A 13703-nucleotide genomic window follows, 5' to 3' on the forward strand; every position below is an offset into this window, starting at 1 on the left:
ACCCATGTCTTGGAGTGAAAGTTCTCGGCCACCTGAGCTTGTGAAAGAACTTAGGGTTTTCCCTCCTAAGCACCCAGACTCAACCCTTCTGGAAGCTTCTCTGGAGCCCAAGAAGCACAAGTGATATGCTACCACCTTGACAGGGATGCTTTAACCGTAACTCCTCAAGTGCAAATGTCAGCAGCTATGAGAGAAGAATTAGATTATTTCCGTTATGCAGATGAAAAAATTGAGGAACAATGCAAGTCCGTCAGTTCACAAGGATCCAGTCAGAGTGGGAGCGCTTTCCAAGCCTCAAATCCAAGTCAGAGGAGCAGGATTTCTCAACAGCAGCGCAGTTGGCACTTTGGGTAGGAGAATTCTGTTTCGGGGCTTCTGTGACTGTGGAATGTTTATCAGGATATGTGGCCTCTACCAGTGGACCCCTCCTCAGTTGTGACAACGAAAATGTCGCCTAAACAATGCCAAGTGTTCCCTGGGGAAGTGTTCTTCTGGGTCGAAAACCACTGCCATCCGGCAAACAGGTAAAGACAATGAGCTGCGGCCCAGCATTCAGTCCCAGGCTCTGGTCCCTGCTCTATGGCCTTGGCAGAGATACCTCGCCGAGCATGGTTATAATGCCCAGGCACTGGTGTGCTCCTAAACAGTTCTCAGGCTCTTTGCGTGAGGGACCTGTGTTGATTTACTTCTCTTCTGAAGCCTGTGTCCATAGCGACCTAGACAGTAAGTCCATAGGCAAAGAGAGAAGTCACAGGGTTATAGTGAAGGCTGGGACAATGGCTGTAAAGAACATATAGCACCCACTGTATTTGAGCACGGTAGAGGCTCAGAAATGTTCGATGTTATTGCTTCTGCCACCTTATATTTCTAGAAATAATCAGGTTGGTGGATACAGAAATAAGCTTGGTGATAATGACGATAATTATGAACCCTACTCTAAGTCCTCTCCTTTGCAAAAAAAGAACGAGCTAGTGAAGGAGATGGGACAACATGGATAGATAAGTATCTGTGTCTAAATTCTTAAATTTCAGGGAATCTTGCCTTCATGCACTTTACACTTTTCAGTTGTAATATGATGATTTCCCCACCTAGGGAAATGTTTTGTTTTCCTTAGACTAAAGCGCTGTGTTACTCCCAGAGTGTTGCCGTGAAAGCTAAACCGGCTTCAGTTGGTTGTGTGTGTGTGTGTGTGTGTGTGTGTGTGTGTGTGTGTCTTTGTGTCTTTGAGCGGCAAGCGCCAGAACCACTGAACGAGATCCCCAGCCTTCAATTGGTATTTTTGTTTAAGAGTGCCACCTAGGGGCACATCTGTGAATCTTTTAATTCCTCTCATTTTGGCATTTTGTTAGGGCGACCTAGTCAGGTTTTGCCTCTCTCTGTGTGTTGACTGCATCTTTTAGCACATCATATATTCCCCCGTGGTGGGGATCTAATATCTCCACATCTTTGCATAGTATCAGGACTTGGCTCTCAATGAGCATCCAGTGGATTGATAAATCCACATGCAACCTTTCCCATGGGAAGTAAGTTTTCAGCCTATGGCTCTTTGTTGTAGCAGCCATGATGGACCAAGACTGCAGTTATTCAGGTATCAGAAAAAAATCTGTCAGGGACACTTGAATAAGAAATATGTAATTCCCCAGCAAGGAATTGAGACCCTAAAATTTTATACCACAGAGACAGAAACAGCCTGGTACCTTCCTGGCGTCTCTTCTCCAAGTTAACATATTTAGCAAATGAAAATACAGGACATCCAGTTAAATTTCAATTTCAGGTAAAAACAAAAAACTTTTTGTATAAGTATGCCCCAAATATTAAGTGGAATATATTCCTACTGAAAAAAGTCTGTGTTTAGTACAGATATAATTTTTTCTCAAATGTTTTTGATCAATGAGTGGTTGAATCCTCAAATGTGGAACTCAGAGATATGGGGGGTGGACTGTATACACCTTATGGCAGAAAATGTAAACACTATTAAATGAGAAACCTGAATTTATTTAGAAAGTGTAGAGGGACCAATTATGACAATGGAGTGAAAAAAGGAGAACTGGAAATACTTGGGGCTATGCATTGCTCTTCAAAGCAGCTCTGAAACTTTTGTGTTCTGCATAGGTGCTTCATGGAAAGCACTGGATTCAGAGTCATGGGGACGGTTCAGATTGTAGCATCACTGCTTCTGAGTTATGCCAACTTAGGAAGGTTATGCCGTCACTCAGTTTGAGTTTATCTATATAAGAGAGCATTGTGGAATTTGGGGGGAAAATTAAATGAAAAAAGGCAGATATGCAAACAGGGTACCCAGAAAGAGCTCAGTAAATCTAATCTGGCTTTCAGAGAACTTAGATAGCACTATGTAACAAGTGCTGTGAATATCTGGTCAGCAGCTAACTTTGGTCCTTGTGTGAGTGAGTATGTGTGCTTGTGTTTGTGTTTATAATAATATTGATGTTAGCTACAACATTTGTAGAGGGCCCATTTCACTGATTAACCACACTGTTGCAGTTTGCCTAGGACTAAAGAGGTTCCCAGGACACAGGATTTAGAGTGTTAAAACTGGAAAAGTCCTAGGCAAACTGGACAAATTGGCCAAACTTCTACTATGTGCAAATTGTTCTATACATGATATTTTATTAAACCTTCAAACCAACCTGTGAGGCAGGTACTCACATTATTGCTCAGTTACAGATGAAAAGTTCACTTGAAGAGATGAAGCAATTTGCTCAAGCCATGCAGCTCATTAAGGGGAAGAGAAGAATCTGAGCCAGATGTTTCCAGGTCTTAATTGCAAGAGCTGAACCACCGTGCTGTGTCCTTTGAGACCATTCCAAAGACATGGTCTCTCATTGCCAGTAACCTCTGCCTTCCTGGGTCATTGCTAAATGCCTTCCCTTCTTCCTTTCTGTTGCCGGTTCTTCCTGCTGCCCAGGTGAATCTTCAACACAGAGTCAACAGAACAGAGGTAGAGCTAGGTCAAGCCCAGTCTTGTATGTAGACACAGCAGAAGCCCCTCCTTCCCTTAGCAACAGACGCTGATGCCTGGTTACTGGCCCCAAGGCCAGTAATCTTCTGTACCTCAGTGCAAAAACTGCTCAGGAAGAAGAAGGGAGATGAGTACAGGGTGGGTGGTATTTTAGTCTTCCTTGTTTTCTCTTTTAATTTGTTGTTGGGAGCATTTCTACATAAATTTGGGGGGAAAGTCTCTTTCAGTTTTTATTTTTTTCCCCTCTTCGGGAACCTTGCTGTATTCCAGGAAAAGTTCCAAGAGATCTGCTTAAAGGGAAGGAAGGGTGACTCTTGCAAGGAGTAGGGAGATGGGGCACAGACAAAACCACAAGAACCCCATTTTCTATCTTCGCTTTCTCTCCTCCTCTACCAGGAAATTCCTCAGAGGCTTGAAGTCTGTGACCTCAGAGAGGCAGCCTTCTGAACGGAGTTTTCAGACACCTGGAAAGTTCCATTGTCAGTGTCATCCTCATTGTAGTATAAGGAGTTGTGGATTGCAGAGCAACTGGATAGGAGAGGAGCAGCCCTGCTGAAGCTCTTTACTCATTTTTAATAGGTTCAATTAGAGCTGACACTTTAAGCAACATGGATTGCTCATCTCAAAAGGTAAGTGTCAGTTTTAAAGCACCTTTCTTTCTTTTCCTGTATTTTCAAAATGTAGGGAATTTTAAGAGTATATGGGAAGGGGATGTTCTAGTCATACACCAATTCTCATGTTAGATTCTCTTGACCTCGCAAGTGTGTTAAACATGCTTTTGGAGCTTCTGTACTTCAAAAGAAACCATCAGCAGAACTAAGAGACAATCTACAATGTGGGAAAAAATTTTTACCAGCTGCTCCTTAGACAAAGGACTATTATCTAGAATATATAAAGAACTCAAAATAATCAGCCCCCAAATTTAAAGACCCGATTCAAAAATGGGCATCTGAAATGAACAGACATTTCTCAGACAAAGAAGTAAAAGCAGCAAGTAAATATATGAAAAAATGTTCCACATCACTGGTCATTCGAGAGATGCAGATGAAAACAACCCTGAGATTCCACCTCACCCCACAAAGAATGGCTGCTATCAAGAAATCACACAATAACAAATGTTGGCGGGGTTGTGGGGAGAAAGGAACCCTTCTCCATTGTTGGTGGGAGTGCAGACTGGTGCAACAGCTATGGAAATCAATATGGAGCTACCTCAAAGAGCTTGGACTGGAGGTTCTATTTGACCCAGCCATCCCTCTGCTGGGTATCTTTCCAAAAGAACTAAAATAATCATATCACAGAGAAGTATGCGCACCCATGTTTATAGCGGCACAGTTTGTAATAGCTACAACTTGGAAACAGCCCATTTGCCCATCCGTTGGAAACTGGATAAAGAAGATGTGGTTTTTCTATAAAATGGAATACTACTCAGCCATAAAGAATGAGAAAAATAGATTCATTCATAGGAAAATGGATACATATTGGCGATATACTCCTAAGTGAAATAAATAAGTCACACATGTGTAAATACCGAATAGTTTCCCTGGTGTGAATAATCTGCAATAATACAGAAGATCCTAATAAGATTACTAACATTGAGAAATGGGAAGAAAGGGGCTAAAGGTGTAGGGAAGGTGGGACGGGTAGGGGAAGGGTAAAAAGGGAAAAGAAAAAATGTGAGATAATGAAAAGATGAAAATAAAGTGTTTGTAGATGGGGAGGGGAGGAGGGGGTGAAGGGAGGGCAGGGGTAAGGGGAAAAAATGAGAACCAAGACTTGTTATGTAGAGGTACAAGATCCCAGCAACGAATGTAACTGTACTGTATCCCTAAAATGTACCAATAAACTCAGTTAAAGCTGGAAAAAAACATGCTTTTGGTATATGTTTTGAAATATTATTTTTGCTGACAGGTTTAACAGGAAAAATTTAGAGGTCAATACCTATTGTCCCTTTTCCTTCCCTTCTAAGATCACTAGGCCATATATTCCAACCAACAGTTCCTATTTCTGGCTGCACAGCAGAGTATTCTGGGCACATCTTTAAAATGTGGAGTCTCGGTCTCCACCTCCAAAGATTCTGATGTAGAAAATTTAGATTGGAGAAGGGAGGGCAGGGGAATGGGGAAACAATAAGAACTAAGATACATCATGTAAAGGTACAAGATCCTAATGATGAATGTAACTATTGTATACCTAAAATGTACAAATAAACTTAATTAAAAAAGAGCAAATTTGGATTGGAACTTTGAAATGTATATTTTTTTCAGTGAGATCTGAGTACTTTTGGTGTGGCAGATTCTCAGATCAGCATTTGGAAATTACTTCCATGAAGGGCATGCAAATATCTTGTGTAATCAGAAATAAGCTGTCCAAATGTATCAGTTCTGCCTAATCTAGGTGTCAGAATCTCAGTTGTAAAAAAAAGCTAAGATCCACTAGGTTGCCATTTGAAATGCCCCAAGAAGCATTTAAAAACTCAAATTTTATCAAATTAGATTTGTTACTACTATCCAAGTCCAGGCTCTGAAATAAAGGCTTCCTGCAATTTAACAAACCATTTTGCATTGATACATATTTCTTCCAAGAAGCTCCATTTCCTTTCCTTTGAAGGTAATATAGACCATTCTTAGCCAGGTCTGGTCAAGAAAACTTTCTTGGGTCTGTTCTGGAATTGAATTTTAGATCTGCAGATCTTTTTTGTGTGCTCCGTGTATTGTGCAGACTGAGGTGTTTTCTGTGTCAGGGTATTTATGACTTTTTGTGTATTTATGACTTTTTCTTTGCCTATAAACTAGCTTATACTTTGTTTCTGCAGAGGTTCTGTTGCTCTCCATTGTGTTTAGTGAAATACTTGTGGTTCGCTTTTTTCAATACCTCAAGAATAGCTTATCTGTTTGCATGATGTGGTATCTTTGCTCTCTCTCTTGAGCACTCTATGATCGATTCATCCGTCTCTGTGTACATACCTTGGATGACCATTTTATTTGTTAGTATGAAAGGACAGAAAAATAATGTAGACTGCCTCAAACTCAAATGAATCTGTGTATGAGATCAACTAGTCAAGATGTCCAAGTTAAATCCAGGGTTCCAGATGATGTCATTGAGACTCTGTCTTTCTCCTTCTGGTGATTCTGCTTGCTTCTGTGTTGGCTTTATTCTAAGGCAGACTTGCCCCCACATGACACAAAGATAACTATTATCTATTTTACTATAAATAACCTCATAGTTGGTGACTCTAATGAAAACAGAGTGCTCTTTATCAACAGCTCTAGTAAAAGTGTCAGGATATACCCTGGTCAACCCAGCTTGGATCATATGCTTATCCTTGAACCAATCACTGCGTCTAGGAAGATGGAATAGTCTATTGGTCAGACTGTCTTGTTCTGGAGCCAAGGGATGGGATCAGCCACATTGTACAATATGGACTGAAACTGGAGTAGAACCAGTTATATCCACTAAGGATACACTCTACTTCTTTTGGTGAGACTACTAGTATCTCAACTGGTGTCAGGAATAAAGTCAGGTTCTTCCCCATCCTGAGTACACAAATGAATTCCAAGATGACTCTTGAATAATGTTAATATTCTCCTTGATTGCAGAAGGGCAGTTTGTGTATGTGTGTGTGTGTATTAATTACACATTCTCACTCTCATTGTAAGTTTGTTACTTAATCAAGATGTTCCAGTTTTGTGGTGTTCATTTGTTGTTCTTGTAATGAAGATTTTTCTTTGGAATAGATTTAAAATCTAGGCCAAAGGGAAGATTTTCCACAGACCACAAAACCTCGTTGCTTCCAAAAACACAATACAGACAGCCCTATCCTAATCAAGCCGTACATGTCTTGCGTCTGGGATCCTGAAAGAAGTAACAAATGACTTCATATCTCTGGGAGTATTGCTGCTAACATCTTCCTTAGATGGTATAGTATCTACTTTGGTTAATCAGATTCTTTTCCAGTTGATTGTGGGATTTTTTTTTTCCATTTTGTTTGCGGTATCAGTATAGATCTGGAATTAATTTCATTAGTAGAAGAGGAAACTCTTGGAGATGATTGGTTGAATTCTCTCAAACTGAGACAGAGGTGGTAGTTTAAATAAACACAACAAGTTCTGTAGATCTGTATGATGAAAACAGTGGAGTCAGTTGCTCTCAAATGCTTCATGTTTCAGGTAGGACTGAAGTATTCTACTTTGAATAAAGTTCCACTGGTGAATCTGATATGTCTCAATTTTTTGAGAACAATTTAACTATGAGATCAATGAACCCATTCCATGTTTTTAAAGATCCCAATCTCAGTATACATCTCTGTTCATGGGCTCGCATATTTTCATTTGATTTTAAGGTCCTCAACCTTCCTAAAGTAATTTGCAATGTAAGTGATACTTGCTATTTCCGATGTATTGAGGTTCAGAGTGATGTGTATTTAAAAGCCATTAACTTAGAAGACAGATCTGCATCTTATGTGGCTGGGATATATTGCCTATTATCCCTGAGTCTTAGTTTGATCAGCTAGAATGTGGGTACAAAAAAAATCTCCAGGATTGTAAAAAGCCTGGTTCTTAATAATTTGGCTTAATGGAAGATATTGCTGTTGTTATTATTTAATGAAGTAGGCGCTCCAGGAGAAACAATGGAGATTAATGGGAATCAATAGTAAGGGGTTGGTTGGGACATGGTAGAAGGGAGAGGCGCTCACTACTAATATTGAGTCATATCTTCCTCTTCCACCTGACCCCTCACCAATGATCTTGCATAACATAATTTGCAGGTCCAAATAAGACAAATCCATACAATAATGTCTCATTTTACATAAGACTTAAGTCCAAAGGCATTGCCTAAGGTGAAAACCAAAGAGCCAAAGTGGCCCTTGAAAATCCTTCAAACCAACTTTAAAGTGCTATATAACAACACCTTTCCATAAGTCCAGGCCAGCAATTTTTCCTCCAATGTTAGAACACATTGCAGTATCTCTGTCACAGCACCAGATGAAATCAATGTCTTGTATATAGTGGCTGGGTCTTAGGACAAAAACATATAGTACTGTTCAATACTGCAGTCCCTTTCAGCTCTATTCAGGAGAGTTGGGGAGCCACGTAGGAATTGAGAGTGACTGTGGGAAACACATGTTTTGTTCACAATTATCTGAGGCTGCTCCCCAGAGTGCACTCCTTCATGGAATGGTAGATTCACACACACCTGCTCTGTGGTGGAAGCCCAGAGAATTGCTTAGGTGTGTGCTCAGCATACATAAAATGCGGTATGACTGTCTGAGCAAATTTCTAGCTGGAGTGAAAGGTTGTTTTGTGGGTAGGACTGTGTGCCACAAACCATTCTTGGGAACTCTTTAGTCCTTACCATCTTCAGAGGCTTGGAAATGTATCATACCTGAAGAGTGGCTCTCTTCCCATTTCCCACAGCTCGACAAAAGTGACTCGATACACCACATGAGCCACCCCCAGACACGGCCAGAGCTGCCTCCCCTGCCTGCGTCTGTCGATGAGGAACCATCTGAACTCTATCAGGTATGCATCCCTGACTGCAGGCTCTTCTACTGAGGGTGACAAGAACGCCTGTGTGTATTCAGCAGGCACTAGTAGGGGACAAACATTCAGACTTGACAAGTGAGATTAATGGCTTTGATTGTTTTTGCCACTGGATAAATCTGCAGCAGTGTGGGAGAAAGAATTATGTTATTGAAACACTCTGAACTTCTGTATCCTCAAGTGGAAAATGAGGGTAACTCTATCTTTCTTATATCCGTGTCCATAAGGGCTAAAACAAGAGATGTTCTCATCTGATTCTGTTGTTGAGAGAAGTGCAATTGATGTTTATTCAGAAAGTATTTTCCCTGAGCTCACAGAAAGTGGAAACATAGCATAAGGTATATGAGCCCTGTGAGTCTCAGTGTAAGGAGAGCCCAGGCTCACAGAGAGGTCCCTTACTGTGTCTCATGCTGCATTTCTTCCCTTGTAGACTGTCATGTCACACAGCTTTTATCCCCCACTGATGCAACGCACATCATGGACCCAGTCTGTGCCCTTCAAAGAGCAGTACCACCACCGAGGACCCAGTGATTCCATTGCCAACAATTACTCACTGATGGCCCAAGATCTAAAGCTGAAAGACCTGATAAAGATCTACCAGCCAGTCACCATCAATACCTCTAGGGACAAGATCACTCGGGGGATGCCATCAGGTACTGGTGCCAGTGTGCCATGCTTTGTGCAAAGTGAGGCTTTGGAGTGAAACTTCTGCTCCTGGGTTCTAGCACTGCTTCTCCCTCTTGTGCAGCTAATTTTGAATAACTTTATAGAACTTCATTCTCTTCATCTATGAAATAGAAATTATTGCAGTGGCTAACATTTATGGATCTTTTGCATATTCTAGGTACTATTCTATGTAATTGTATTATTGATTGCTGCATCACAAATTATCCCCAAAACATTGTGGCTTAAACCAAGCATTATTTACTTTCTCACGGTTTCTGCAGGTCAGGAATCTGGGCATGGTTTAAATGAGTTATTTTGGCTGTGGGGCTCTCAAGAGGGTGCAATCATAGTGTCAGCCAGAGCCACCATCATAAAAAGCAACTAGGGGAGGATCCTCTTTGAAGCTCACTCACATCGCTGAGTCCTTGCAGGCTGTTGGGCTTTGACATTAGTCCCTCACCAGGTATATGTCTCCATAGGACATCACTTTTGGCTTCTGTTGAAATGAGCGAGGAAGACAGCAAAACAGAGAGAGCCAGCAAGACAAAAACTACAGTTACATTCCAAAACCTTTACCATATTATATTTGTTAGAAATGAATCACTAGGTCTGGCCTATATTCAACAGGAGAAGATTACACAAAGACATGATGCCAGGAAGTAAAGATTGTTGGATGCCATCTTGAAAACTGCTTATCTTAGTGTGTTATGAGTATTAATTTATTTCATCTTACCAGGTACACATATGTCTGCTTAGGATACTAAAGAGTATTTTTCAGTAATTTGTGTTAGAAGTATTTTGGCGCTATTCAGTCTGCTTTCTGTGTCAAGCTCACTCATATTTTTCATTTTTATCTCTGTGCTATGTCTAAATGAATTTCTCAATTACGTCTTCCAATTCATTAATTATCTCTTCAACTCTGTTCAATCTTGAGTTATGTCTAATAAGTGTTTTCTATTTTGATGATTTTTCATTAGTTGATTTTCTAAAAGGCTCTGCTTAAGATTTCTCCCAATTTCTTATTCTAGTTCTATAGTCATAGCCCTTTCTGTACCATTTGGAAGATTTTTTTTTCAAGTAGTTCTCAACAGTATTGTTTGTTTATTAAATGCACAGGCACATCTCTAGGATGTTGGGTTTTTTTTTCATTTTCCTACAAGAATACACAGCAAACATTAAATACACCAATATTTAATATCATTATACCCAGAAACTTACATTTAATGTTCTAATTTCTAATATCATGGTCATTGTCATAGCTTGTTTGAGCCACCAGAACAAGGTACCATAGACTGGGTAGCTTATAAACAGTGAAAATTTATTTCTCACTATTCTTCTGGAGGTTAGAAGTCTAAGATCAGGGTACTAACAGATTCAGTGCCTGGTAAGGGCCTCTTCCTGATTCACAAATAGCTATATTCTTGCTGGGTTCCCCTATGTTGGAAGAGATCGAGGGATTTCTCTGGTATCTTTTTAAGAGGGCACTAACCTCCAAAGACCCTACCTGTAAATGTCATTCATTACATTTCTGATTAAATTTCAACATGTGAATTTGAGAGATAGATGAATAAACATTTAGTCTACACAAGTCAACATTTAATAATTTTATCACAGAGTAATTGATTTAAAGATCATATTTTCCCATTTTCTATTAGTAAAATTGTTAATAATCTGTAAATAACTAGAGTTAAAACCTCCCAGATCTGGGCCTGTAGTTTGGCTCAGTGGTTCTGCCACCTCCCTTGCAAGTTCAAGAGACCTAGTTCAAACCCTGGTACAAAACAAAAAACAAAACAAAAAACCTCCAAGATTTAACTGTCACAAGAATTCTCAGTCAAGCCAGTCTTTGAACATAAACTGCTAAGATGCTGTCTCTAGAACAGAGCAAGACAGAAACTGACATGGGCTGGGGATTTAGCTCAGTGGTTCTGCTTGCCTTGAGAGCACAAGATCCCAACTTTGATCCCTAGTACTAAAAGAGAAAAAAAGAAACTAATAAATATCTGTTATTCAAATCCTTACTTGAGCTGCTTTCTGCTTATTAATCATTAGAGGAAATTTATATTTGGAGGATCTTAAACATCAATTTTGGAGCAATATTAGTATGGCTGTATTATTTCCATTTTGTGAATCTGTCCCTAGATTATTGAGTTCACTGGTATCTTTCCTGGTATTATTTTTTCTCATGTATGCTGACATTTTGATTTACAGGCCTATATTGAAGGTTCTCTCTTCCTTCTTGCTGCACACACCCATTTTTTATTGAATTATAATTCACACACAAGATACAAAACTCCTAAATGTTTAACTAGTGGGTTTTGATAATTGTTTATGCTATTTGGCTGCCACACAAACGAGATATAAGGCATTTCTATCACTAGAGAAAGTTCTCTTACGTTCCTTTCTAATCAGTTTTCTTCCTTGTCTGACATATCTCATCCCAGAGTAACCACTTTCTGATTTCTGTCACCATTGATTCATTTTGCTTGTTCTCATATAAATGTAACCATGCACTTTGCACTATTTTCATGTGCTTTTCTTAAGATAGCTTTTTCCCTTATGCCTCCATGTGTCCCTTAGTACCTTATATTATCCCTCAGATCTTACATTGATGCTTAAGCTTCCATTCTAAGGTGACATTTGGAGGTCTCTTAGATCTGGTCCCCGAGGCAATGTAAGGTTAGGTCCAGCTGTCATTAGCCTTCCTGTGCCATCTTAGCCACCATATTAATTGAGGATACATAGGCTTTACCTGCATGGCTGTGCAGATAAAGTCCTTTCAGGCTTGATTCAGTCCTGGAGCCTGGTCCTAGTTCCGCACATCATAGTGTGTTTTGGGATTGTGTAACCCACCGGATATGACTCCTACCTCCTCTTACCTGCTTCTGCATCCAGGAGCCAAGGCCATGACTCTTACTTCACATTCTGTTTATATCTAGCTCACATAGATGAGCATGCTCTTGTACAGTATGATAGATTTTTATGTTTTAAAAAGTATTTTGTTCATTATTATTGTGATTAGAAAATACATCTTAAGTAGAAGGCGTCAATTCTCTTGATTCCCTCAAAGTGTCAACTTAATGTAAGTATGTCTCTAACATTTCTCTGTTACTTATTAATTTCCTCAAACTAGAGCTTTTAGCAAATCATGGTAGTTAAGTAAAATTTAGTAAAATTGTTTTAATATAATTTATTGAATGTATTTATAGTTACCTTCTACTTATTACAAATGATTTTTTTCTATTTTCAGCTGTTAGACATTTGTTACAAATAACACTGGTTTTTCTCTTTGTGATCGTCATATATAATTTTCTTTAAAAATACATTCACTAAGTTTAAATGCCTGAGTCTATTTCAAGAGAAACATTAAACAATAATTAAATGGATGCTTAGAAAATAGAGTATAGTGTTGAGGAGCAAATTGAGTAGGCGTTATACATTGTCAAGTGTAGGGATGAATGGAAGGTATGCCCATCCCCATTTTACAGTTCGGGAAACAGACCCAAAGTAATGAAGTCAGTTCTTTAGGGCCGCACAGGTAATTGGTGTTACATGAGTGACCAGATCCCACATGTTCTGCCTTGTCCCACCATACCATGTCCACTCCCCTTAGTGTGTTCTTTGATTTTTCCAAGAGTCGTGTCTCTGTGGACAGAGAATGACCCAAGACCACTCCCCATTACTGACATCTTTCTTCTCTACTCTTGCAGGAACTAAAAGCTCATCACAGCGCAACAAGAAGATGTTCTCCTCCAGAGTCAGTGAGGATCCCACTCGGTAAAATGTCATTGTGGTCACTGCAGAACATAAAACACCGATTTGATCCCAAGGATGCTTTGGCTTTATTAAAGTTATGCTCTGATTCTTGCTCTCAAAGCATTCCAGACATTCAGTGACTTGCCTCCCCCCATTATTTGCCTTAACCCAAAATTTTTTAGGCTCTAAACAAAAATAACCAACTATGCAAAATCAGTGTAAACATATCTATGAGGTGTGTAGTGGTTAAAGTCATCTTTGAAATATACACACATGCCACTAGCACACACGGGAGAGGGACTCCTAGTACAGAACCACACCAACCATAGTGGAGAAAATGAGTCTAACACCGCAGGCCCTCTGTAGAGCCCTTAGGGCTGAGCTGTGTCTAATTTTCAGGACCAAGATGGCCTGCAACGTCTCAGCATCCTCACGCATGAAGAAAGAGGTGAATGCATCTTTGACCCTCCCAGGAAGCAGACCAATGAGTCCAGAACAGCAGATTAATGTGATGTTACAGCAGGAGATGGAAATAGAAAGTAAAGAAAAAACTCCATCTGCATTAGACCTGGAGGTATACTCTTACTGTCCGCTTTCATTTTGTTCAGTATTACTCTTGTCATCTGAGTGATTTAAACTGAAGGAGACTAGCAAAGCACCCTGGTGAATGTTTTAAGAATAGCAAAGTCCAGATGGCATGATAGACTACTAAATGGGAGGGGTGTGTGTGTGTGTGTGTGTGTGTGTGTGTGTGTGTGTGT

General features: G+C 39.9%; 2 protein-coding genes across 2 annotated transcripts in view; one reads left to right on the forward strand and one right to left on the reverse strand.

Annotated features, from left to right (window-relative positions):
* The window catches only part of Tmem159 (transmembrane protein 159), a 97494-nt gene that overhangs the window by 21437 nt on the left and 62354 nt on the right, over positions 1-13703 (reverse strand). The window lies entirely within an intron of this gene.
* The window catches only part of LOC104850788 (dynein heavy chain 3, axonemal), a 56310-nt gene continuing 45918 nt past the window's right edge, over positions 3312-13703 (forward strand). Inside the window, exons 1-6 of the mRNA XM_033758736.1 lie at positions 3312-3401; positions 3517-3609; positions 8395-8499; positions 8951-9173; positions 12897-12963; positions 13342-13516. Coding sequence (XP_033614627.1) covers positions 3312-3401; positions 3517-3609; positions 8395-8499; positions 8951-9173; positions 12897-12963; positions 13342-13516 — 753 coding nt within the window. The remainder of the gene's footprint in view (positions 3402-3516; positions 3610-8394; positions 8500-8950; positions 9174-12896; positions 12964-13341; positions 13517-13703) is intronic.

The sequence above is a fragment of the Fukomys damarensis genome, unplaced genomic scaffold (assembly GCF_012274545.1).
Source record: "Fukomys damarensis isolate Sample0158 unplaced genomic scaffold, DMR_v1.0_HiC HiC_scaffold_34, whole genome shotgun sequence".
Classification (NCBI taxonomy): Eukaryota; Metazoa; Chordata; class Mammalia; order Rodentia; family Bathyergidae; genus Fukomys; species Fukomys damarensis.